Source organism: Corapipo altera, unplaced genomic scaffold (genome assembly GCF_003945725.1).
Source record: "Corapipo altera isolate COAL_440 unplaced genomic scaffold, ASM394572v1 0, whole genome shotgun sequence".
NCBI classification, from domain to species: Eukaryota; Metazoa; Chordata; class Aves; order Passeriformes; family Pipridae; genus Corapipo; species Corapipo altera.
Window position 1 is genome coordinate 51,021,806 of NW_020884872.1, and position 26,217 is coordinate 51,048,022.

Here is a 26,217-nt window from a genome sequence, read left to right on the forward strand (position 1 = left end):
TTCTTCCTAACATCTAATCTAAATCTCTCCTTGTTTAGTTTGAAACCTTGTCCTGTGCTGTGTGCACTTGTGAAAAGTCCCTCTCCAGCTTTGTTGTACCCCCCTTTAGGTATCAGAAGGCTGCTATAAGGTCTCCCTAGAGCGTTCTCGTCTCCAGGTTGAACAACCACAACTCTCTCAGCCTGTCTTCATAGGAGAGGTGCTCCAGCCCTCTATTTTTGTGGCCCTCATAACTAAACTAATCATGTATCTATATGAAACATTTAAAGAAATACATATTCAAATTTTGTAATGGTCTTGGACTTCGTCTTATTGTTCAGATCTTGCATAATATTTCTGGGAAATAACAGTTTGAAATACTAGCAGTGTTTGCACTCAGTAACTGATGGAGAATTTACCTTTACAAATGCAGGATACTAATATGTAATGGGCTCTGAAGACTAATTAAAACAGTTGGGATTTAGCATGCTCAAGTAGCAGCGTGGAATTTAAAGACTAAAATCACGAGCTAAGAGGAAACATAAGGCTTTCTCCAATATACCTTTTTTTTTCATCATATTTGTTTAAAGTGCTTATAAACTTACTATTCTTCTGACCTGTTTTGCTATGGAACAGATGTCTGTGGTTAGATTTTTTTTTTTATTACATATGCAATAATATTTGAGAAATAAATGAACTTCTAAGAAAATACATCCGTTAAATTATTTAATATTTTCTTTTTTAGGATTGAAGGGGATCTTGGGACAAATGGATGACTGAATATTCATATGAAGAGGAAAGCCATAAAAGTTGGTTGACATTTTTACAGCCATATGCATTATATGTATTAATGCTATCATCAAAATTTTATATTGTATTATAAAACAATAGATTAAATAAATAGTCTGAGCTTCATATGCTGTATTGTCTTTGAGGCAGGGGAATACTATAGCTTAACAACTGTATCTTAATGCAATGTTTTCTGTCAATACCTGAATGTTCACAGGAAAACCTAGTAGTGCGTTAAGGAAATAGGTAATTCCTTTGAGGCCAAGTGTTTGAATGGGCTGATACATAGTGGTGTTTGTTATTATGTACCAGGATGAAGGGAGAATGAGAGAGGCGTTGTCTTCCATTAGAGCTACTGACTACGAAGCTTAGTATGTTCTGGAGTGGCACTCAGTTGCCACATTGAGAGATGCTCTTTAAGAAGACAAACAAGATATGATCTCTTTGAAAGTATCTTGGTGCTTTGTTTTCTTGTGATAGAGAGAAGGCTGTTTTACAGTATGCATTTTCTGCACTGGTTAAAAAGGAAGAAGCTGTTAGTGGACCTCCATGCTTTACTGACTTTCGGCTTTTAAGTTGATAAAATATGCTAAGCCTTGACATCTGCCAATTTGAGTTGTTGGTGACTGTGAAGGATAGACTTTGGCTGGGATGCTACATTAGCCAGTTCCTGCCAAGGCTGTTAAAACACAGCTGATGGTGCCTGTGGGTTTGCACTGGAGCAAATGAGTTGTAATGACAAATGCAGGGTGTGGTACAGAGGGATGCAGGGCATGGTCCAGCAGGATGCTGCAGAGCAACTTGGTTAAATAAGGCCTTATGGAAACTCTGCTACTCAAGGAGGGATATGTTGTCGTGGAAAACCTATTTCCTAGAGAGCTTCTGTCTGTTTCTACCCCTGGATCCCGGTCAGAGGTAGAAACAATCAAAAAAACAGCAAAAACTCCAGATTTTTTTTTTTTTTTTTTTCAAAAACAGAGGATTAGTTCAGTACAAGAAATGTAAGTTTCTAGTTCTGTTAATTTAGCAAAATAATTCAGGAGGACAGACTCTTATTTATCTCAGTGATAATTCGGTTTTGTCAGTCTTTTAGTGGTCCAGAAGTTTTACAGTTTATGAACAACTGACTTGGATACAGAAGAGTTTAATTCCTTCTTTGGTAAACTTCTTTAGTGTTCACTGCAGGTAGTAGACATGCTGATTCCAGTGACCTCCAAATTCACAAACAGCGTGAGACTTGATGGAATCGTCTGTGTCCTTGAATCCAGTCTCCTGAAATAACAGCCAGTGAAACAATCTTTAGTTCAGAAGCATCCATAGAACATCTATTTCATAGACTGCAGGTCCCAGAAAACACCTCTAGCCTCTCAGAGCCAAATTTAAACCCTAATAGAGACAAAGTGGTATTAGTAACTGTGCAGTAATGTTTTTTCTGTAGGGTCAGGGGTCCATGTGGCCACGTATGAGCCAGCAGTTGTTGCCCGCTACAATCAGCGCACAAAATCTTGAGGAATTTCTCTTTGGTTAGATTGCTGATGTGTCAGTGGCTGCTGTCCATACTGATGTCTAATAGCTTGAGGTGGGTTTGCATCATGACAGAGCAAGATCTCTGGACGTGAATAGCAGAGTGAAAAACTGATACCACCCAAACCTTGCATCTTCCAGAAATGCAGTCATAAAATCCTATATGTACAAACTCGGGGAGGCACTTCGCTGGCAGAAAGTGCGAGAGGATGAAAAATACCAAACTAATTATCTGTAAGCTATTTCTGGACATCATTATGTTACAGTGGACAACTCATGCTGTCCAGAAGACAGCACAGAGCAGTACTACCATAGCATTGTAATATTTTGCACTGAATTGAGAAGAAACTGGGCCAGACTATGTCTTAGGTATTTGGTTTGGAAAGTGACACCAGGGCAGAAAAAGTTAAGGATTTGTCAGATTCTTGAGAGGGGCTTTTGTACTCAGAGTCTGTGCAGAGGAAGAAGGGCTTCCAGATAAGGCAAAAGTAAAAATCTCTTGGACTCATGACCTTTCTGCAAATTCCTTGGGAAAGAGTGTAATTGCATGAGATGTATTGCTGTTAGCTCTGTGTCTCTGTTCCACTCTCTGCTTTTACTTTCCTGGTTCAACACAGAGTGATAGTATCAAGGAAGGAGGAATGGGAGAACAGGGTGACCTCTTTCTTGTCAAGCCTTAGTTTCACTCTGTCGTGCCCTTCTGATGACATCCCACAGTAATCATGAGGAAGCTGCTCAAAATATGTGCAGATAAGGAAAGGGGTACTGAGTTACTACTTTAGATTTTTTCTGTTTGCAGTCTTTGCAAATGCAGGGCTCTGAATACAGCTGTCAATCTTTTATATTAGGAAAGTACCATAATTAAATCATATCACCAAATGAGAAGAAAAATGTGGTTATGTGGAGGCATTCAGAGTTTGAGGCTAAAAATTCCTTTTCTGGGAAGAATGATTACAGGAAGCTTAAGCAATAGAGGTGGAGAGGGTTTCTCTGTGGTCACTGTTAAGATCAGTTGATAAAGTTCTTGCTCCAATAGGAAAAAGACTGGATTTTGGCCAGTACCCTGCCTCGACCTTTCACTTTATTGCTGCTTTACTAACCAAGTTTCGAAAGCTTTCCATTGCTAACATGAATATGTTGGTGTATCACTGGGAGTGTAAACAACTTGGTTTGCATTGTCTGTGTGTTACAGTGGAATAATTTATGTCTTCCTTGGTCCCTATCGTAATATATGTAATTGTGGTGTTGTATAAATATGATATCTAAGTGTATATGCAACTAATGAAGGAAATATGGACATATTTTTTTCTGTCCCATAAAATGAGGTTAGATGAAAAATGAGAAATATGCAAAAATAAACCTGAAAGCATACATGTGTACTGAATGCATGCAGCTTATGATGCTTCTGTGTATTCCATAATACTGACAATTGCATTCAGAGCTTCATTTCTTATTGAATCTGATATTTAAAGTCTGTTCTTCAGGCTACAGTGATTGCGTTGGGTGTTTGGAGATGAGACCTGGGTAGGAGCTGGTAAGGAAATGGGTAACTGACAGAGAACTATAGCCCAAAGGTTCTGGGCAAAATAAACATCAAGACATCAATCCGGAACCAAGTAAACAGGACTGAAAGGAGTCAGAGAGCAAAACTGAAGGGGGGAAAAAACTTGTTCAGATTGGAAAAGCACATCTGGGTTTGTACTTAGCAAGTGGCCTTGGGTGCAGTCACACCACTCACACTGTGGTTTCATGAACAGCTTTTAGAAATAACACTGGACAGTTCGTTTGATCAGGCCTAATGATGTTCTAAGTTATTGAATGCTGGAAAAATTATAAACAATGCTGAATTCAGTGGTGTTCGGAGATGCGTGCTAATTTTCTATGTGATAAGCCTGAGAAGTATTTGCTGTGTCACAAATGTTGCAACCTGTATGTCATCTCTTTAGAAGAAAACTGCCAACCAACAGCAGACTTTAGCTCAGCTGTTTAGAGGGAGGGACTCTCTACAAAGGCGTGTTTCTTGATCTCTCCAGAGCTCACCCTGTCTCAGCAGTCTCCCAACCTCTAATGTGCCTTTGCTTCACCTTCTGTCTCCTGTGCGGAGCTGGACATGGAGGGATGCAGGACCCCTGTGCTGCTGGTTGTGTGCCTGGTGCTGCAGGATGATGCCCATCTGACATCGTGAGGGCAAGCCTGCTGTTCAGGGTGACCTCTTCAGGCTGGAGAAGTGAGCTGGCAGGGTCCTCCCCAAGTTCAGCAAAGGGGGAAGAGTCCTGCACCTGGGGGGAACAACCCAATGCTCCACTGCAGGCTGGGCAAGCCCCTGGATCCTCTCACGAGAGGAAGAACTACCCTGGTTTTCTGTGAAGTTTGGATTAATTGGACTTTCAACCTTTACTTTTTCATTATTTTAAAATCTGGTCATTATAAAAATGACTTTTTTTTTAATGTATTTGAAAGTGTTTCGAGGAAGTTTTGTATCTTTATTTACTTAGGCAGAATACTGGTAGCGGTATGGTTACATGTTTGTTTTTTCTTGTCAATTTTCCCTTCTGTATTACAAACAAATGCAGTTTTTCTTGAAAAAAAGTGGCTGCTCTTATAGCATTATTCAGTGGATTCTTGGAATATAATTATGACTAGAAGCATCAACATGATAAAATATATTAATCACAAGGGAATTATTTTGCACAGGCCATCAATCTGTTTTTCTGTCATGTGCTTTTCAGTTTAGATTACTCTCAGGCAAAGAGGCTGTAGTTTGATGTTTTTTCTCAATTCATTATGATTATAAATTTGTTGGATAAAACAATGTAACAAACGACCACTTAAAAATGACTGGCCCCATTCAGCAAGGTGGGGGGACTGTGAAGTTCTTTTGATTTCATCTGTTATCTAGCATTTATCAAGATGGGTCCCTTAACAGTTAGTTGGTGGTTGATTTTTAATGAGTATTTTACAATGTAAATAGATAGCAGGCAGTTTGTTGTCTGGAGCTTAGTCATATTCATAGGACAGATCTGCTTTTACTTGCCATCACAGAAAAATGTAGAAGTTACACTGAAACTGTAGACTGGGAGGAAAGCTTTTCCTCAAACCTTATATTCTGGAAAGGGAGGAACAGCAGAGGTTCTCTTTCGTTTTCTGTTCCTTACATCAGGTGCCACATACTGTGCTGTCTCTTGCTCCCATTGGGAGCAAGTCTTTTTTCATTGGGTGCTGGAGGGCTGTGCACTGTTAGCCCCCAGGTTTGGTCACTGTCAGCTCAGCACTCCTGGGAGCGGGGTGGGGTGAATTTGGAACTGATCCCCATGGCTGAAAAATTGCTGGGGTTATTTTCAACACTGATATTTTCCAAAGAGAAAAAGGCATTTAAGATAACTGCCACAAACCACTTCAGCTTGATATGTTTGCATATAAGCTTGTTCCTGTTCCCTTTGCCTTTGTAGAGTTAAGGAATGATTTCTGGAAAGACCTCGGTGTTCCTTTTAGACTTTTCTTATGAACAGCAGTAAAAAATTTGTTCTACGTAGCTTCTTTCTTCATTTTTGCTAGACAGGTGCTTTCATAACCTAAATGGTTTCTTGTTTAGTGGTCCTGGGTCTTGGCTCCATTCCATTAATTTTCTAACTATTTTGGTGACATACACCTGGAGTTAGGAGTAAATCGTATTTAGTGGTTGGCCTGTGAACTGACTGAGTTTGAATCAAATTGGGTTATGATTTCGAGGGTATTTAATATTTTGTTGCAGCTATTGTGGATTGGGGGAAAACATCTGTGGAGAATCCTAGTCATTGCTTTTAAGTTTTATATATAAAAAATAAAATATATTTTAGAAGTGTTGTTTTACTGCCTGAAGATACCTGTGGCCTTTCTGCACTCTCACACTTCAGAAGGGCATAGTAGGCGTGTGGGTTAGACTTTCCCTGTCAAACCCTGATCTTCTGCAAATCCCTCAAGCTTTGTTTTAAAATCAATAGTTACAGGTATCTTATTATATAATAAATAAAGTTGTATTCTCAAGAGCAAAGCTGCCCAAGAGGCTTTGTTCATAATCAGGAGAAACTTCTTTGGCTCATCAGTGGTTGTGCGGGGTTTGCATCCCTGTGTCTGAACAGAGTTCTGCTCTGCTTGGAGCTGCTGTGGAATGTTTCAGGTGCATTGATTTTTGAATTAAAATCCCATTTATTAAACATTTTTTTGAAATAGGAAGAATTGCATAAAAGAGGATGGCAGCAACCTTCATGTGAGGTGATGTGTGGGGGAGTAAGGCAACCCACATTGTAGTGCAGTTCTCAGGAGAGTAGTTAGTCTAGAATTGACAAAATGTGATGAAAATGTGGAATATTTAAAATGTTCTATTCACAGTTGAAGTTGTTAAAATTATTAAATGTCATTGTAAAGCTAAGGTAGATTTTGCTGGTGTTGCCTGGATTACTTCTCCCCAGAGAGATAGGTGGTGATGTTGGTCTGTGGGTTGTAAATTGTGGATGTAGATGAAAGCTGTGTTTAAGAGCTTCCTTCAGCCCCTACTGACATAACTCAGTGCTGTAGATTACCTGTTAAACTGCTTTTGACAGTTAATAGATATCCCTTTATGATTGTATTTAGTAAACATGTTAGCATCTATAATTTGTATTACTGCTGTTGTTTGTAAGGCTTGGTGTATGATAACTTCATTTGATTAAAGTAATTCAGAGCTTAAATGCATCGTAACTGTTGCTTTGTTTTTTAAAGTTTTAATATTTTTTGTGAGATTGAAGGGTTTCTGTTTGTGTGTTTTTTAATTCATATTGGGAGTGAAAAAAAATCAAAAAACTGCATCTTGAAGCTATTAGCAAGAGCTGAGAGCAGAGTTAGCAAAAGCTAGCCCCTGAGCATAAAAGAACAAATTGCTTTACAATGTGGACATAGATGCCCTTGGTTCCTGTTTCTCATATTGGAAATATGGTGTGTGTCGGTGTTCCACTACTGGGAGTGAGAGATGTGTTAAAAGCAGAGTTCCTGCATCTTGGATGCAGCAGAAACAGATGCCACTGCCTCTTGTCTCCAAAATTTGTGTTGTAGGCTATATGAAGTAAAATGATGGAAGCAGCCCAAAGATCTAGGTGAGAAATTTTGATGTGACTGTTTCCTTGGTTCTGGCTACACTGGGAAGTGAGATGAGCATGTTACTGGTTTAGCTTAGATCAGGAAATGCCTCCATCAATGTCCTGGCCCAGCACACTTCATTTCACCTCATGGCATGGCCCAGGGCTGCACAAGCTGGGCGACTTTTGCAAGAAACCTGGTTTGGTGTTCCCAAACCACTGTCTGTTTCAAACCAGTTTCTTCAGTTCCTCTTTCAGCCTTTTTTGGGGACTAGTCATAAGTGATGGGATGTAGTCCACAGGGATCTAGATCTTGAAAGCCTTGATTTGTCCCTTTCAATTTCAGTTATTTTGATGAAGGCTCCTGTCTTCCACTAGACAGCAGACAGCAGTAGGAATCTCCAGAGGGCAGTTCTTCCCGTGGGATTTCTGTGTCCTCCCTGAAAGAAAAGACCTCTCCTTCGCATGTAAACTGTACTGGTGTGCAGATGCTGTGAGTACACCAGGCTCCACTCTGCTGGACTCATTCTCCAGCCTTTGGGTTTCTGAAGCACCCCTGGGCATTCCTGCTCTTGCAGTCTGACTGGTCTGCTGTGGCATGTTCTCTTGGGAATGAAAGAGCAGTCACCAGGCTCATTTCACCTTTTATTCCTGGAGCACTTAGAGAATAATTACGCTAATTCTGATAATGACTAAGTTTATACTACTCCAGAGAGGGAAGCACAAGGCATTTAATTTCAAAGCTGTTTGACGAGACCATTTTGATGTGCAAATTTTCAGAAGTATGACACAAGTTTTGAAAGTACTTAATGGGGAGAAAAATTTTTAAATTCATACTCTCAGATTTTTAGTTTCCAAGAAATGGAGTAATCTTCAGTTCTGTTGAGCGTGATCCATCAAATAAAACAAGTTTACAACAGAGATATACAGAACTTGCTACTTCTACTTGTTTATAATGACCTGTTTCTGGTCATTAGTTAAAAGGATGTGGGTGTTTGCATGGAGAAAAGGGTTACGTCTGTTGCGGGGGGTATTAATTCTCAGTATCATGAAGCATCACAGCTAACTGCATTTTAGAGTTAATCTTTACTTTGCAATGAGAAGAGGAAAACCCACAGTTTTTGATCGGCACAGAGGTGCTGATTATGATACATTGAAACTGAAATACTACATGTATGTTTTTGTTTTCCTTTTCCTACATATCAGTCGGTAAGAATTTAGTGCTAGAAATAAATGCATTTGGATTTTAGTATTTTTACATGCCATGGAGAGAATAATGTCAAACAATGGCAATTTCTCACTTCTCATATGAAGGCTTAGAAGAATATATTAGAATTCAGTAGCTAGCATGTAAGGAGAAGATAGTTATTTTAATATTGATATCCACTGCTAACAGACCTGAATAATGATTCCACTGGATATGATGTGTCATATATCCGAGGACATGTGTCTAAAAGGGAAAATAAGCTTCTAGTATTAATCTAAATCTTGACCTGCTCTTACACTTCCATGAGGTGCTTCATGTGTGCTCCTGGTGATTCATTAAGTCTTTCTTGTGCAGAGGTTTGGTTATGAGTCCAGAAGGGGCAAGTTTTCTGCTTTGAAGCTGTCACCTTCTTTTGAACTTTGCTATTTACTGAAAGTTTTTTGCTATTCAGTTTGATAGTCAGCTGCAGCTGTGATTGCAGTCAGCTACGATGGACATGTGGGCATAGCTCAAGTGAAAACAAAAGCCCAATTTTTAAGTAATATAGAAGTGTTTCAGTATTTCTATTAGGAAAAATAAATTAAAAAAAACCCAAACAAACCTGAACCACCAAAACCTGAACACATCATAAAAGATGTCCTAGAAATAGCAAGACTCAAAACATTTTTTCTTGGCTTTCTTCTTCTTCTTCTTTTTTTTTTTTTTTTTTTTTTTTTTTAAGAGAAGATGGTACAATGCTCAAAACCCAAACATTTGTAGTTCAGTCTTAGTTTCATTTAAAATTTTATGAGCTTGGTCTTTGGTGATTCTGGAATGACAATGTGAATCTTTCTTGCAAATTAAGAAGTAAGGAGTTTCTGTTGGTCTTAGGAAGATGAACTTAGATGTGTAGGTTGTCTTAAGTGCAGTGGAACTGAGATGATGTTTGCTGAACTACTCTTTGGAGATTTACATAATGGATGAGTTACAGGAGCTCCAGGCGGCATGACAGTGGAGTTTATTTTATCACAGGATGTAAAACAAGTGAATTGCCTTAATAATCTCTGCAGAAAGCAAGGATAATCTTTTTTTATGTGCAGAGAGTTCATAATATCCTGGCTATTCATGTACAAGGAGCCAAACCTTTCTTTAGAATAATATGAATCTGTTTAACCATGCTACTGTCTTATTGAAGACTTTTAAAGCTCTTCAGGAAGGGCAAGCAACATGCATCTCTGAAAATGTCTTTTATGTAGTAAAAATATAGTATGAAATGATAATTCATGGCTTAATATAACATTCTCGTAATGGGCTGGGTAATTATTCTAACTGTTATGTATTTAAATAAATGGAAAGCATTTATAAGCCAAGCTTACCTACTGTGTAGTTCTATAGTGGTAATGATAATAATTTCAAAAGTTTTAGAACCTTCCTAATTTCAAAGTGGGTATATGTTGGAAAGAAGCTTTAATATTAAAAGGTTTCAGGATTTAAGTTACTCAAACCAGTTGACCCACTTTGGTTGGTGTGGAAGTTTTTGTTTCTCTACTTTAGCTGATGATATCTTCTCAACATGGAAAATGGACAAAGAAACACTGGAAAAGTAGAATAGTTAAGTGTAGATGGTAATAACACCCAGCTCCTATTGTGTGCTTTTCAGCCATCTATTTGGCTTCAAGCAAGAGTTTGACTATTACATTACTCTGAATATAAATGTGCCATTGCTCTTTGATCTGCAGCAAAAGTTTGTAATGATCAAGGCTACTTACCACTTTGGCCTGAAGGAAGAGATTTACTTTTAGGCATAGCTGGTTTCCAGAAGAGTTAATGATGTCCTTAGTTTCTGGTTGCTGTGAGCTATATGCAGCTTAAGAATCCTTTTGTGTTAACCTGATGTCAATTGCTACTTCTTTTAGAAGAACCTGGGCAAGTAATTTATACAGTGTTGCACAGAAATAAAGGCATTGATTTACCTAATATGTAACCAGGTTATTGGAAAACAAGGCATAATTCTATGAATGTAGTATTCCATGAGTTTCTGCTCTTGTTAATGAACAAACTTGTGATTTCAGCCATGATTGACAATACCTAGTCAATCTGCTAGATATGCTGTGCTCCACTCTTATTTCCAGGATGCAGGGTGGGATTAGTTCTGACAGATTTACTCTGGATACTGGATAGCGTTTATTGTTTATCAGTTGATGTAGGAAGTTAGTTTTTTCTTTTTGCTAGTTTCTTTTTTGCCTGGGTTTCTAGTAAACATGTTATTTCTGTCCAGTCATAAGTCTGTATCAGTAAGAGTTGCTGCAGTATGCATGGGAGGGCACCAAAATTATAAGCTGTTGGCATATATTTGCTGGAGTCTGTCCACATTGTAGCCTGGCGGAATCAGAGACCGAGAGATCTTTTATAAAGACAGAGTTGTTTGCATCAGAAAGTGTTTTAAAACACTGAAATTCTTCCACCCCCGTGGCTCTGAACTCTCCCACGTGGGGATCTTTAGAGTAAATAAATAAAAGATCACACCAGGCAAATGTGATTTAAAGTGTGTGTAACTGTTCCCCAAACAGCAGTAAAATCCTAAATATGATATGAGCAAGGCAGTCAAGGGGAAAAGTTCATTTCAACCTCCAGACTTTACAATGTACTGTGTAGCTGTGTAGCACAAGACCCTATGACACAGAAGAGGATTCTGAAGAGTCATGGTATCTGTCCTGTTTTTAGGACGGCTTCCTCTTGCCCTACTTCTTCACAGCTTCCCCTACTTTGGGATGCTTGTACATTCATATCAGAGAGAATTTTCTCATTTCTAGTCTAAACATAAGTGACTTATCAGTATTTGCCTACACAGAATCAGAATCATAGAATGGTTTGGGTTGGAAGGGACCTTAAATATCATCTAGTTCAAACCCCCCTGCCATGGCAGGGACACCTTTCACTAGACCAGGTTGCTCAGAGCTCCATCAAGCCTGACCTTGAATACATCCAGGAATGGGGCATCCACAGCTTTGCCAGGCAACCTATGCCAGTACCTCACTACTCTCACAGTAAGGAATTTTTTTTCTAATGGCTGATATAAACCTACTCTCTTTCAGTTTGAAACCATTCCCTCTTGTCCTATCCCTACATGCACTTGTAAGAAGTCCCTCTCCTGTCTTTCTTGTAGGCTCTCTTCAGGCACAGGAAGGCCACAATTAGGTCACTTTGAAGCCTTCTCTTCTGCAGGCTGAACAATCCCAATTCTCTCAGCCTTTCCAAACAGGAGAAGTGTTCCGTCCCTCTAATCATCTTGGTAGCCCTCCTCTGGACTTGCTCCAACAGGTCTATGTCCTTTCTGTGCTGGGGACCCCAGAGCTGGATGCAGTGCTCCAGGTGGTGTTTTATGAGAGCGGAGTAGAGGGGCAGAATCACCTCCCTTGACCTGTCTCATCAGGGCTACTCTCAATCTATTCATCCCCCAGCCTGTATTGATACTGACTTACCTAGGAGCAGCACCTTGCATTTAGTCTTGTTCAGCCTCATGAGATTCCCATAGGCCCACTTTAGATGGCATCACTTCCTTCAGGTATGTCAACTGCGCCATGCAGCTTGGTGTCATCTCCAAATTTGCTGAGGGTGCACTTGATCTCTCTTGTCATTAATGAAAGTACTAAATAGCACTGCTTCCACTGCAGACCCCTTGAGGAACACCATTTATTACTGATGTCCATCGGGACTCTGAGCCATTGACCACATGATGAGACCGTCCAACCAATTCCTTATCCACCTAATGGTCCACTCATTTAATCCATCTTCCTCCAGTACAAGAGAAGGATGTTGTGGGGGACCATGTCAAAGGCTTTACAGAAGTCCAGATAAATGACAGCCGTTCTTCCCTTGTCCGCTGGTGGAGTCATTCCATCACAGAAGGCCACTAGATTGGTCAGTCAAGACTTGCCCTTGGTGAAACTGTGCTGACTGTCCTGAATCATCTCCTGTCCTAGTTAGAACAGCTGGGACCAGTTCATCACTGTATGGGTGTAACCCAAAACTGTGTATTCTATAGCCTTCCATGCCATTTCCCAGAAACTTTTATCAATAGACTATTTACACCCTCTGCCCAGAGCAGCCTGACTCCTCAGGCTATAAACTAGGTGTTAAGAGGCCTGCGAGATAGGAGGGTGCCCCCTGTCCTCACACCCTTTGTGGAACTCCCTGCCCTGAGGGAAGTACTGGGCATTCCTGCGTGAACTGGAGAATATATAATCTTAGAGTCTTGGAACTTTTTTAACCACTCGTGGGATCCAGAGGAAGACTGCAGACCACCACTCTCAACCAGACTGCAACCACCACCCTCGACCGGACTGCAGTCACCACTCTTGACCAGACTGCAACAGCAGTCCCACCAGCAGGTTTTCCCCTCTCCCTTTACTTTGGACTCAGGGGGCCCAAAGGACACCACTCTGTTCATGCCCCAGGGTGCTGGGTTATACATTTGGGTTTTGCAAGTTAAAACCAATTGTTTGTCTGTATAATCGTACTTATTGTATTATTTTATTAAATTATTATTCTGATTTATAATCTCTCTTTTTGAGTTGGGTTCATTTCCCCTGCCGGTTTACCTTTAAACCAGCACGCCTCCCTGTCCTCCGTGTGCCTTAGCACAGCTTCTAGGAGGATCTGTTCCATGATCTTTCCAGGCACAGAAGTGAGAATGACAGTTTGGTGGTTCACAGAATCACGTTCTACCCTTTTTAAAGGTGGGTACAATTTTTCATTTTTTTCCAGTCACCTCAGACTTCACCTGACTGCCATGACTTTTCAAGTATCATGGAGAGTGGCTTGGCAAATAGATCAGTCAGTTCCCTCAGGACTCTGGGATGCGTCTCATCGGGTCCCGTAGACTTACATACATCCAAGTTCCTCAGGGGGTCATGAACCTAATTTTTAGTTGCAGTGGGAGGGACTTTGCTCTCCCAGTCCCCATCCTGCTGTCCATCTACTCAAGAGGTGTGGGAAGAGAGGTTGCCTTTGAAGACTGAGGCAAAAAAGTTGTTGGGTACCTCAGCCTTCTCCTCATCCATTGTTACCAGTTTACCAGCATTGTTTATTAGTGTGGGACACTTCCTTTGAAATTCATGCATATCTACTAAGTCAGAAAAAAAAGGTGGTTTTCTATGTGTGGCTGAGATACCCTTGCATTTGCAAAAGTATATAAGTGCTGGCTAGCATTACTGTGGTTATTTTGTTAAACTGTTGTTCATTTAGTAAATACCCTGAAGCTTTCAGTTGGAAAATTTTACAAGTTATACAAATTTTAAAGGAAGAAACGAATAAGCATCTGCTACTTGTGTTGTTGTACCATGGCAGTGTCTGCCTCCTTCACTTCTTTCTGAGATGGCAGCTTAAGAATGCTTATCACACTTTGCTGAACCCATATTCCTTGCTAGTAGCACGTGAAGCTGGGCATTTCCATCCTGCATTAGGTTGGACTGCTTTGAACCCTGGGGAATGTTTCAGATAGTCAGCCAAGATTCTGTCTTGCATGGTCACATGTTACTAACCTTTTTGTAGGCCATTCAATGTGATGAGCATGTGAAGTACTTGGTAGTATCCACCTTGCAAAATTTTAACGGAAATTATCCAATCCAGGCATAAACCTCTATATCTGATGCTAAAGCATTTGTATGGCAGAATGGGAAGGATTGTTTGGGAATCCATTTTAAAAGCTTGTTTTGACTGAGTAAGGTTTTACAGGATTTGATAATTAGATGTAGTAATAAAAGTGCTAACAGTGAATTAGTCTGGTAGTTTCTCGGAGTTGAGGATATGACTTCTTTTTTTCTTCCAGTTGTGGTATATTCAGGTTAATACTTAATTTGTTTTTTAAAATAATAGATCTCATCCTCTGATTTTGCAATTATTCTTTCAGGTTGCAAATAAATTTAGAGTTCTGTTCTTTTTCAGGCAAATGACCACTCAGAGTTGTCATTACTTAAAAAAAAAACCAAACCAAGCCTCAAAACAATTACAAGAACAAACCCACCAAAACCTCCAAACAACAAAAGAAAAATAGAAAATCCCACCTTAATGTTTCAGAGAGTATTTTAAACTTAAAAATAAATGATGGTAGAGTTTCACAATTTTAGTTTAAGAGTGGATAATTTACTATTCCTGGCACCAAACAGGTGATAGAATTACCCAGCTTTTTTCTGTAATACTTGAAATTATGAACTTATTAATGTCTTCAGACAATATAAAGTATACCTCCACATACATAAGGCATACACATCCAACAAATGTTGGATGGAAGTTCTGTCTTGATTGTGTTGAGCCAGGGGATGGATGTCTCAAGAAATAGCACCAACAGTGACATACATAGCTTTGGTTCTTTTCATTACAGAACATAAGCTGGGTGCCTGGCACAGATTCTTCAAACTTCAGTCCCGTGAGGAGTGATTTTTACAAAATAATATATTCTCCTGAAAAAATTCTCAGAGTTCTTCCTTACTTTACTTGTGAACTGGTGACTTGGCATGAGCTTTCAATGTGGAAAGCATTCTTGTGATTGCATTCGGCATTGATTGAGGGATTCATTCACCAGATTCGTGTCCAGCATCATTCACTGTCTAATAAACACTGCTCCTGAAGCCACCACGGCTGTGATTTTAGTGGTCAGAATATTTTAGTAATGTTTATTGGAATTTCAGCATCCAGAATAATGATGGAGGCAGTTTATCATATTATTAATGTTAGCGGTCCAGATATCTTCAGAGAGATGCAGTACACATAACATTGCATGTCTGTACAGAGGTTGTTGCTTAAAAATATGAGCAGCTTAACCCATCCAGTTCTTGTGGTGCAAAGTAAATCTAATAAAAGCATTTTAGTCTATGTGAGACATAGCTAATGTGGACAGGAAATCGTTTTGATCATTTTACACAGTGTAACTTTACCACGTGTTTGGAATAAATATGTGATTTATACAGACACAATTGCTTTTTATGTCCTAATGAGAAATGTTAAATATGTTAGTATGACTCGGGGCTTGACACGTGCTCTAAAGACTATGTATGATGCCAAACAACCAATTATCTCAGTGCATTATTCCTCAAAAGCCTTGACATGGGTAGGGTCACCGTATATTTTAAAGGGATCGCAATGCTAAGTTATAAAAAGGATACTACAAATCACAATACTTTGTTAGATCTTCCTGCTGCACAATGTATAATCAGGTGCTTGGACTTAAAGAACACTAATGAGGATTTAAAGACCCAACGGGGAATGTTTAGCAGTCACACACAATTCTGTCAAATGCTTTTGTAAAGGGCACCTCTGATGCAAGGTGGAGTTCAAGAGCAGGTAGGATTGTATAGTTTTATTGTATAGCTTGGTGTAATACTTCTGTGTATTTCATTAAGAACAGCAGTAACTTGCAATGTACTGCGGCTTTGGCAGGTGCTATTGTTTGGCCATGACTTTTACCAGTCATGAAACTAGCCAAGAACGGTAATGCACATGGACAGGCTGTATTGCTGCATTTTCAGCGATAGAGTAATGACTGAGGGGAACAAAGGAAGAGGCTCTGAAGGTATTAGTTGAAGTCCATGCTAAACTGTAGATGCTGTGTGCTGACCATCTAATTTTTCTCTGGAATAAATGTTAGGAAGTGAAATACTGCGGAACATAGTGGCCTACCTAGCTTAAGGTCCCTTTTTGGCAGTGACCTGTACCAGGTACTTGGCAGAAGAATGTCAGTTCATTCTGGAGTGCAACTCTTGAGACTGGAATGCTATGATTTAGAGCTGGTTTAACTTTCATGTTTTTGGCATGTATTATACTTAAAGAAAAGACATAAATATGAATGTGACTGTTTTCTATTAGAGCAAATGATCATCTACTTTATCTACTTCCTCTGCCAGTAGTCAATAACAGATGCTTAGGGAAAGGATGGAGCAAGGCTGTTGTGGTAGTATTGCCCCAGTACATCTTCCAAGTTTGCAAAAAATCTACGGCACAGATACTTCCATAGCCAGAGATTGTGTCTGTATTTTCATGCTTGATAGATAGCTCTTCATAAACAAATTTATAGAAAAGTCCAGTTGTTTTTGGATGAATTTCCAGCTCATCAGACAAGCAGACATGGCACGAGACCAGCTTCTCTCTATGGTGACATCATGGCTTCCAGTGCAAAACCCCTGGATCCCAATCCAAGGAGGTGGAAGCAGAGACATGCTATAAAGGATGAACACAGAAATACCGCGCAGGCACAGAAGGGGTGGTGTCTGGAAAGCCAAAGCTCATCTGGGATTCAGACTTGCAGGGAATGTCAAAGACAACAGGAACGACTACCCCTACATCAGTAAAGGGTTGAGCAAGGAAAATATGGGTCAGTGGCTGAGTTATTGACAGTGAACACTGACAAGGCCAAGGTACTTTCCTTCTTTGTATGAGCCTTCACCTGCATGGCCTTCTCGCAGACCTCTCTGGTTACTAACAAGGTTCAAGAAGCAGAACTACCAGTCATGAATGAGTGATTATCTGAGAGGACTCAACCCACACAAGCCCATGGGAACCACCTGGCTGTGTTCATGGGTACTGAGGGAGCTGGCTGATGTCCCTGTGGCACCCTTCTCTGCCGTGCTTGAAAGGTGCTGTAGACCATGGGAGATCCCTGATGACCAGATAAAAGCAAATGGTGTGCTCCTCTTCAGATAAATCCAGAAGGGCTATCAGAGGCCCTACAGACTGGTCCATGTTAAAATAAATCATAGAGCGAGTCATCAGGCAACAGACTTCTGGGCACCGTGAAGGAGAGAAGGTGTCTGGGAACAGTGAACATGAAATTACCCAGGATAAAGTGTGCCTGACCCACCTGATTGTCATCTGCAGTGTAAAGTGACTGGAGTAGTGCTTGAGGGTAGAGAATTGAACACCATTCACCTCAGCTTCTGCAAGGCTTTCGTTAGTGTCTCCAGCAATGTTCTTGTGTCTGTTACAGTTATTACAGCCTGGGTGAATGCACAGTCAGATGGGCAAAAACCGACAGGATGAGTGGGCTCTGGGGGTATTGCACAGTTCGTAGCTGTGTGTGGTGGGAGAATGGGAGACAATGCATTGAAAGCAAGAGGTTAAGGCTGGGTGTGAGAAAAACCCTTTTTTCCCCCCAGTTGGGGCTGTTGCCTGATTGAGCAGGTTGTACCATCTTCATTCTTTGAGATTGTTAAGACCTGACCTGACTGGACACAGCCCTGAGCAACCTGCTCTGACCTTGTGAGTTGCACCTGCTTTGAGTGGGAGTTTGGACTGGAGACTCCTGAGATGCCTTCCCACCTAAATTATCTTGGCATCCTAAAAAAACCCAAAACCAGATTGGCTATAGCATTCAATGTTCTCCCAGTTTTTCCATGATATTTCATGCTGTAAAATGGTGTGTTATAAATTGATTATTCATTATCTTGTCCTTTGCCTAGACACACACTGAAGTATTCTTTTTGTAATCTTAAATTTAGTATATCTGCCTAGTTTGATTGGCTGAATATAGCAAATCTGAGATCTCTGCGTTTTGAAGAAGTTATAATGGAAGTTCAAACCATCTGTTAATGTAGTACTATATGTACTACTTATATATCTTTCTGATGTTTTTCTGTGGTTTTTATGACTCTATCCATGTTACTTAAAATACTCTTTAATCTTGAAGTCTACAGTTATTTTAATTATTGGCAGTAATTTTGTTTCCTGTGCAGTGTACTTCTTTTTTAAGCATGTTTGAAGAATCATAGTTTCTCTCAGAATCTGGGAAATGTGTATTGGCAACATTTAAAACTCGTTAATTAGAAACTCTGAACACTTAATTAGAATTGCCTTTAAAGTGAACCCTCATTCCTCCATAAGTTATTACTTGTGGAATCTAATTTGACAGTTTTGTACATAAGCATTTTGGTCGTTCTGTTTTGGGTAAGACTGTATCTCATGTGAGTAGTCAGATATCAGCTTCTATCTAAGTTGATGTGAGCAGTCTGAGACCAATATGTATTATTATTATATATTATATTATACAATTTTCCCACATATTTGGTGGATACGTACAAATTCTTATTTGTGAACTGCAGTGCTTTATAGTTCATTCACTAAGTGAACAGGAGTCAGTTTTCCCTTTTTCTGAAATGTACCAAGTACTACACACCAGCTTTAATATTAATATTTTCCCAGGAGTTTGTACTGAAACCTGTGAGGAGCAGGAAGCCTCAAACTGTTGTTAAATAGAACAGAGATTGAGTTGGGACAGGGTGTTAAATGGGAGTTTCATCAGAGCTTACACCCTTTCTTTTCATATGTCAGAATAAGCAGTGAGTTTATGAGAAGCGTATAAAGCAATTGCTGTTCCTCCACGTGTGTGTAAGGTGCTGTGCAAAAGATACAGGAAAAGGTGATGGAATAACGCTCAGCTTCTGGTGAATGGTCTGTCTTTTTCATCTGAGTGTGCAATCACTCAGCTTTATTTAATTATTCCTGTGGTATTTTGGCCTGTGTATGAATCATGTGATCTCTGTATGTGCTCTTGCTAACATGGGCACTCTGTGCTTCTGAGGCAAAGACTGCAGTCAAGCTTTTCCTAGCAGCTGGAATAGGGCCATTGAAAGAAAGCTTTTGGTTTCATCCCTACTGCCTGTTGTCTCTCTGACTTTGTATGTGAGCTATGACAGTTTCTGAGGCTGTGTGAGAACCATCTGTGCACCTCACGGGTGTGTCCTACAATACCTGGCATTGGAAGGTGCAGCTGCACACAAGCATGTCCTCCTCCCCAGGGCTGCTGTCCATGTAGCTGGCAGCATGACAAGCTGAGCTGGAAATGAACAACTGACTTCTGGGAATGAGGTTCTTGTATGCATGCCATGTAAAAATAGTAAAAAATAGTAAAAAATTCTGAAAAGTTTTTAAAAATTGCTTATGAACAAAGCAGATCTGAAGTGAAAATAAGACTTAACTGAAATTCCTGAATTTTAGCAGTTACGAAAGCTGGTTTTTCCTTGTTTCCTTTTAGTTCTGCCTGTATGTCAGAGCTCCCAGATCAGTGAGAAACACTTCTGCTTGGTAGAAACAGTATCAGCTGCTTGACATTTTTGTGGCTTATTTTCTGGAAGGCACCAGGCATATTCAATGTTGGCATAACCTTATATTACTCTTACTCAGAGGATACCATTTGTAATGTCCATGATTTATAAGAAGTTGGCTTTTGGCCCCGACAGTCAATTTATCACTATATGTTATGCTAGGGAAGGGAACATGGCATCTGGAGGAGCAACAGTTTTCTCCCTCATCTGAAGGGTTGGGTATGATCCACTGAGCAGTCCTGCAACCACGGGGCAGACAGCGTTGTTGGTAATGTGTTTGGTTTCTTTGAAACAGAAGATGGCAAGGGCCAGCATAATTTCTGGAGTAAGTGATGATGCCTAGGCCTGTGAAACCGTCTATGCAGTTGTTTCACTGCTGCCTCTGGAGCTTTGGGATCGCAGAGCTGAAGGTGCTGTTGTTTTGAGGTGGTGGTCCCTTTGGACTGCATGGAGTGATGGTGCGAAGCAGATCCTGTAGATGGCGTCTTCTCTTCTTGGCAAAGAGCAGTTATGTTTGGCATGCCACTTGACATCTCATGCATGAATTTTGGACTAAACTGTGGCTACTGCTACATGCTTAATATTCCCATTTTGTATCTGTCTTCATGGAAGCAGACTTGGCACATTGGCAGGTGGGGGGAAAGTGTGCCAATCAGCAAACTGTGCTTTCAGCAGATCATTTTCTGACCAGCGCAGGTACAGTCAGAATTCAGAGTAAAATTTTAGTCACTGTGTGTTTGCTGGTAACCTTCTGAGCAATGCCACTCAATGTTAATTTGCTCAGCAAATACAAAATAGTCATAATTTAGACAATTAACAGATACAGGAAGATTTTGTCAGATGATAGAATTATTCCACTGGTGATTTATTGATGTCACATACTCTTTCTGGCACCAGAAGTTATTTAAAAATATCTCTTGACTTGAGACTTACTTTTTGATTGTTTAGGCTTTGATTTAAGCTTTTTGTGAAGACAAAGGACAGGGGACCTCTTGAATGAAAACCTGGCCTGAAACTGTTTTTGCTAGCTGTTTGTGTAACTTCTTTTTCTCAATTTTAGTAGTGGAGGCAACAACTCATTTAATAATAAAGGTAACCTTTATTTAGTATGTGCTTCAGAAAATTTGATGAATGTAGGACTAGAAAAATTCTTTTACATTTTCCATTACAATTTTTTTTTGGCAGGTGGTGAGGTTTGTTTTTAATTTTAAGCCTCATAAGCCTCATTCTTCAAACTCATCTTTAAACTCTTCTCCAAACTCGTCTTTAAACTCTTCTCCAAACCCAAGGACAATTGACATAAGATAGTGGAAAACTACTTTGGAAATTGAGCAGTAGTGTTTTAAAACCACTTGTCTTATAACAGTGGTCAAGGAAAAGTGATAATCTAGGTCAATTAACAGGTTTTTTTTTTTGTCAAAAAGTCATGCATTTCCACTTGATAGTAGTCTTCACTACTTGTCTGTACTTCAAAAACCCAAAGGAGAAAGTTTCAAGAGTTTATTTTACTATAGTGTACCATCGAGTGTTCTGAAAAAATGTCTTTTTAAATAAATCCAGTGTAAAGATAAATGTATAGTGCATGCTTTTTGCACGTCTACCCCTTTCTTAAGTATGCGTCTCTCCTAAATGATGGCTCTTTTTTGGCTCTCCTTTGCTGATTTTTTTGGGTGGGGGAGGGAGGTTGGGCTTTTTTTGTAAAGCGGAACTTTTAAGTGTAAGGCAAAGAAAATCCACAAATACTTAAGGAATCCATTGGTATTCACAAAATCTCAAATATTCTGTGAATGTTGTATTAGAAGGAAAACAATGAAGCCATTAATGTTGATAAAAGTTAAAGGAGAGTCTCTGGTGTAAGTACTGTTACTTGTAACACTGTGTCTGAACCCCATACTATAGGAAGGATCAGTAATTCTTTGTGGAGACAGCTAAAACTGGCAGAAGAGCAGAGCTGATGTAAAGGGATTTTAAGCTGTTAAAGCTGACAGGGTTGCCTGCTGAGTCTCAGAAATAGCAGATTGGCCTCTAGTTTCCAATGCACTTGACACTTCTCTGTCACCTGGAAGCTGACCACATCTCTTTGGTTCTATTTATATTCCCTAAAACTAATTTAAACCTAAACTAACAAAAAAGACTTTAGCAGCAAAATTTGAGATCACGGTTCTCTTCACTGAATATTGTCTGGACTTGAACTCTTTCCCTGGAGACAGATTTGTAAAAATGCATCAAATTACAACATAGCTATGTCCTTAGGCATTTGAATACTTCATAACCTTGGAAAGTCTGCTGTCTTCAAAATCAGTATTATTTTCTTCCAAGACTAGGAATTTGAGAAGCTTGTGTTGCATGTGTACATCTTTGTACTGGTAGCAATGGGATACAGCTGGACACGGTCTGGTACATCAGATGAGGATCTGAGCAGAACAGCATGAGCTGAAGGCCAACCTTTGCATGTGCCTCTTGGGCATTGACAGAATGAAGTCTCAACTGCTGTTGAGGTCTCGGCTCTACCTGGCACACACAATTGTAATAAGAGACCACACTCGGAGGCCTTCCTGGAAAGCTTAGAGCTGTGATGCCTCCCTCTTCACTGGATGCCATGCTGATGGATGTTCACTTCCCTACTCACTAGAGGAATTTCACTGTGAATTGGAACGAACTCGAATCAACTCCTGTTTCAGATGAAAACAGTATGGATGCTAAGGCTTTACTTCACTTTTTTCTCAAGAAACTGTTGTGGCTTTCCTGGATGCATCAGTGAATGCAGCATATACTTTTCTGGTGAATTTGACTGGAAATTCAAGTTCAGAATAAAATGAAGAACTACCAGAATCTGTGCTTTCATAATGAACATTTCACACAGCTATAGACATAATTACATATGATGAAGATCTTACAGCAAGACATGGGCTGTTACCCTTGATTCCCTGGCAGAATTCCCAGTTGAGTGATTATCTTCTAGCCACATAAACCTACTTTCATTCTATCGGATAGTTGTTTCCTCCACTTTTTGGAATGAACTGCTCTCATGCATACTGTGACAACATTACATCTGCTTCATCCTAGAGAGAACTGCATTGAAGTGACCAACAGATCTCATTGTATGTTATATAAAGGTCTTTAGGAAACTGAGGTGGTTGACAACTGAGTGATTCTCCTTGGCTTCCTCTCTCTAAGGACTTGATGAGAGATGGTAATCTTTCATTCTATTATCCCTTGAAACAAAGAGAAAAAACAATTTCACGCTTTGGAAAACTAGTCATATCCTTAAAAGATTCTGTCATGTCTTCAAAAACTTTGCCTTGAGTGGATCACTTCAGATTTTTTTGCCCTGATGTGTTATGCTGTCTCTTGCTTTGACTGATTAATAACTTCACTGTAGTAAAGTGTATTGAGAATAATATGAATTTAGGTATATATGTTCAGAAAAATCAACAAGGTAATCTTACTGATAGGGCATATAACTGACATAAGTTACTTCATGATTAGTTCAGTAATGTTTCTAAGATATCTGTATAAAAAAGGAAGACTTAAACGTTCATGTTTATGAGCTGTCAAGAACATTGTTATAACAAAAATGCTCCAGATTTTTGAGCCATTAAATATAATGATGAATTAAGAAATTATTGCATGTGCGGAAAACTTGTGTAAAAATAATAGAAGATGAAGCAGGTAAAGTTATACGTCATAGCTTTGGGACAGAAAGACTGCCTAAGGATTGTTCTTTGCTCTTGGCTGTTAAAACATATTCCTTGAACATGAAACTTCTATTGTACCTTTAATGTTGAATTTTCCTCCCCCAGCTGATATTTCATTTCTCAAAATGAGAGTGTGTCATGTTAAAGTTAAGTTTTTGCAGAAAAGTGAAGGAAGAGTTGAAATAAAGTTGGACCTGAGCAGAAGGGAGGGGTGGGTAGAGATGTTTAGGTTTTGTCTTTATTTCTCACTGTCAAAGTCTGTTTTAATTGACAATAAATTAATATTTCCCAAGTCAAGTCTGTTTTGCCTGTGTCAGTACCTCATAAATAATGTTTTTGTCTTTATGTCGACCTCTAAGCTTTTCTATATTGTGTTCTTCCCCTGCCCTTTTGAGGAGGAGTGCAGTGGTGACTGGGTGGGCATCTAGTAGACAGCAAAGGTCAAGCCACCAGAGTTATGAAACTTTGAATTATCAGCTGAATGTTATAGGTCATAATGGGAAAGGCAGAACCATCCGTGGCTTTGTCTTACCAGTGTGCAACTCTTCAGTGTGACTAAGTAAGCCTGTAACTTTCATTAGTGACAGCAGTAATTAGCATCATCCACCTTGCCTCCGTGTATTGCTTGTGCTCATGAAATGGAACAAGAGGAGGAAGGAAGGTAATGTTTATCAGTCCATGCAGGAAGTGTGAGGTCTAAGTTTTCTGGTTACTCTGAACCCTGAGCTTTCTTCCTTGGGTGGCATGGGGTTGGACCTGTCGTGCTTTAGTACTGAGCAGCTCGATGGGAAAATCTTGGAGAATGGGAGAGACAATTGTGATGTGGGATGGGGACATGCAGTTTCGTGTCATCTTGTGCTTAGAAGAGATTATGAACAGAGTTTAGGGATGTCTTTGGTGATGTCTCAGGACAGGAGAGTGGTTGTGGCACCAGCTCCTCTGTGATTGTTAAAAGTTTGCAATGTGATTCTCAATATTTATGACTTGGCCAAATTAAAAACTTGGCTATAAAACCTTAGCCCTTCTTGTGGATGGAGCCAAATGTCATAATAGTGTAATTCATAATTAAATAAACACTATAGGATGCTGTGGGGGGTGGAGGTGTTGTATAAGGATGAGATAATTAGGTTTTTGGTTTTTTCTTCCTCTAAAGTAGGCAAAGATGAATTTGATTAAAAGTTGCAGCAGAAAATCATCCTCATTAAGAAAATGCTAGTTGTGGTTACAGTGGTGCTGTACTGAAAATATAGGCCTTTTAGGAGGGAGGAGATTCTGGTTATTAAACTGATTGCTATAGCTTCTCAGAAGAAGAGCTTGTAAGCTTATCTGTCTTTGGTAACAACAGCTCTAATAGCAGCTGCCTGTATGGACCTAGGTATGATTTGTGTTTTTAATTAATGTTTCAAGGGACTAAATGTCTGAAAGTGATTAGTGAAAGGCTCCAGTGGGTGGCACTGAGAAAGAGTGCGATCTCTTTTAGGATGAATTACTTATCCAAGAGAACAGATGTTCTGGTAAGGTCATGCAGTGTTTGGCTTCATTATATGCCCAGTTTAGGACCTACATTTGCTATGTGCTTTACCTAGGTGGGTAACTGGAGTACACCAGAAGGGTTGAGGTGGGAGAATAGAGAAGGGAGGACTGTCACACGAATTTAGGTAACCTTCACCTGGGTGACTTTGGGAGGGAAGTTAGCTACCACAGTTGATAAAGAGGATTGAGTGAGCCAGGAAGGGGCTGTGGCTTGAATAATTCATTGATTCAATATATCATATCACCAGTCTCTGCGGGTGGGTCTCATGAGTGTCATCAGTTAACATGGGGCACTGGAGCAGCCTGGCCTCACTCAGGTGTGGATGCTCCGTCTGCTTGTCTGACCTTAGAGGCTCCTGGGAGAATTCAATTAACACATTCAGCCTCTGTGAGAATGAGTCAAGCCCCTTTGGCTTAGGTGACAGCCCACTGAATGCAAACCTCGGCAATTACATCCTATTTGCTGCATGGCTTTGAACATACTGTAGTGCAAAACCGGTTATGGCAGGAGAGCGTAGTTGGGAAAGATCAGCTTTCTAGGGCTGAACGTGTTATCCCCAGACTGGAACTACTTGGCAGTGGCCCCCCAGGATGTGTCACACAATGTACTTCCAGTTATAAATGCAGGAGGGATCAAATAGTTTGGAAAGAATTTACTCCTGTGATTATTGCTACTCTGAATTATGAATTGCCCAAAAGCCAGAGCTGTTCACAGCCAGAACATTTGCTCTTCAGACCAGCACTCGAAAGGTTGCTTTTAAGAAATGAGATTTTTAGAGAACAAAAGGGGAAGTGAACACTGTGGAAATTTAGTTAAATGTAAATGTGTTAAATGGTACATGAACTAGTCAGGTTTTCATGATTTATCAGTTTTAAACTTCAAAAGCTCTGATTAGCTTGCATTTTTAAAACTAATGAGTTTATCACAGCCAGTGGGTAAAAATGGTTCAAGTATATCAGCTGTAAATTGGTACAAAGCACTAAAAGGGACATTAGCCTCTAATCAGATTCTAACAGTTCATTAAACCTGCCTTTCCTCCATGGCGCTTTGTCTTCCCCCCTCCTTCAGCTTGTGCCTCCTGTATAAGCTGGCCTTGTTTGTCCCTTTGCTCAGCCGGGTAAGACTTCCTCGGGGACACGATGCAATATCAGTTCATTCTTCTTTGTCTATGAGCTAAACAGCCTAAGGGATGCTTCATGATGGTGTATTCCTGATCTTGCTATAAAACTCAGCTGTGCTTCCTATAAATCAAGAAAGGAGAGGAACTGCTTTTTCGTGCAGAATAGGCACTGGGGGAGCCAGGATTGCCACGCTGGGTCCTGCC

At 39.9% G+C, this 26,217-nt stretch overlaps 1 protein-coding gene across 6 annotated transcripts in view; it reads left to right on the top strand.

Annotated features, from left to right (window-relative positions):
* The window catches only part of KLF12 (Kruppel like factor 12), a 238,273-nt gene that overhangs the window by 65,474 nt on the left and 146,582 nt on the right, over positions 1-26,217 (top strand). For all 6 annotated transcript variants that reach the window (XM_027646772.1, XM_027646801.1, XM_027646810.1 and 3 more), the window contains exon 2: positions 725-788. In XM_027646772.1, coding sequence (XP_027502573.1) covers positions 768-788 — 21 coding nt within the window. In that variant the 5' untranslated portion in view covers positions 725-767. The remainder of the gene's footprint in view (positions 1-724; positions 789-26,217) is intronic.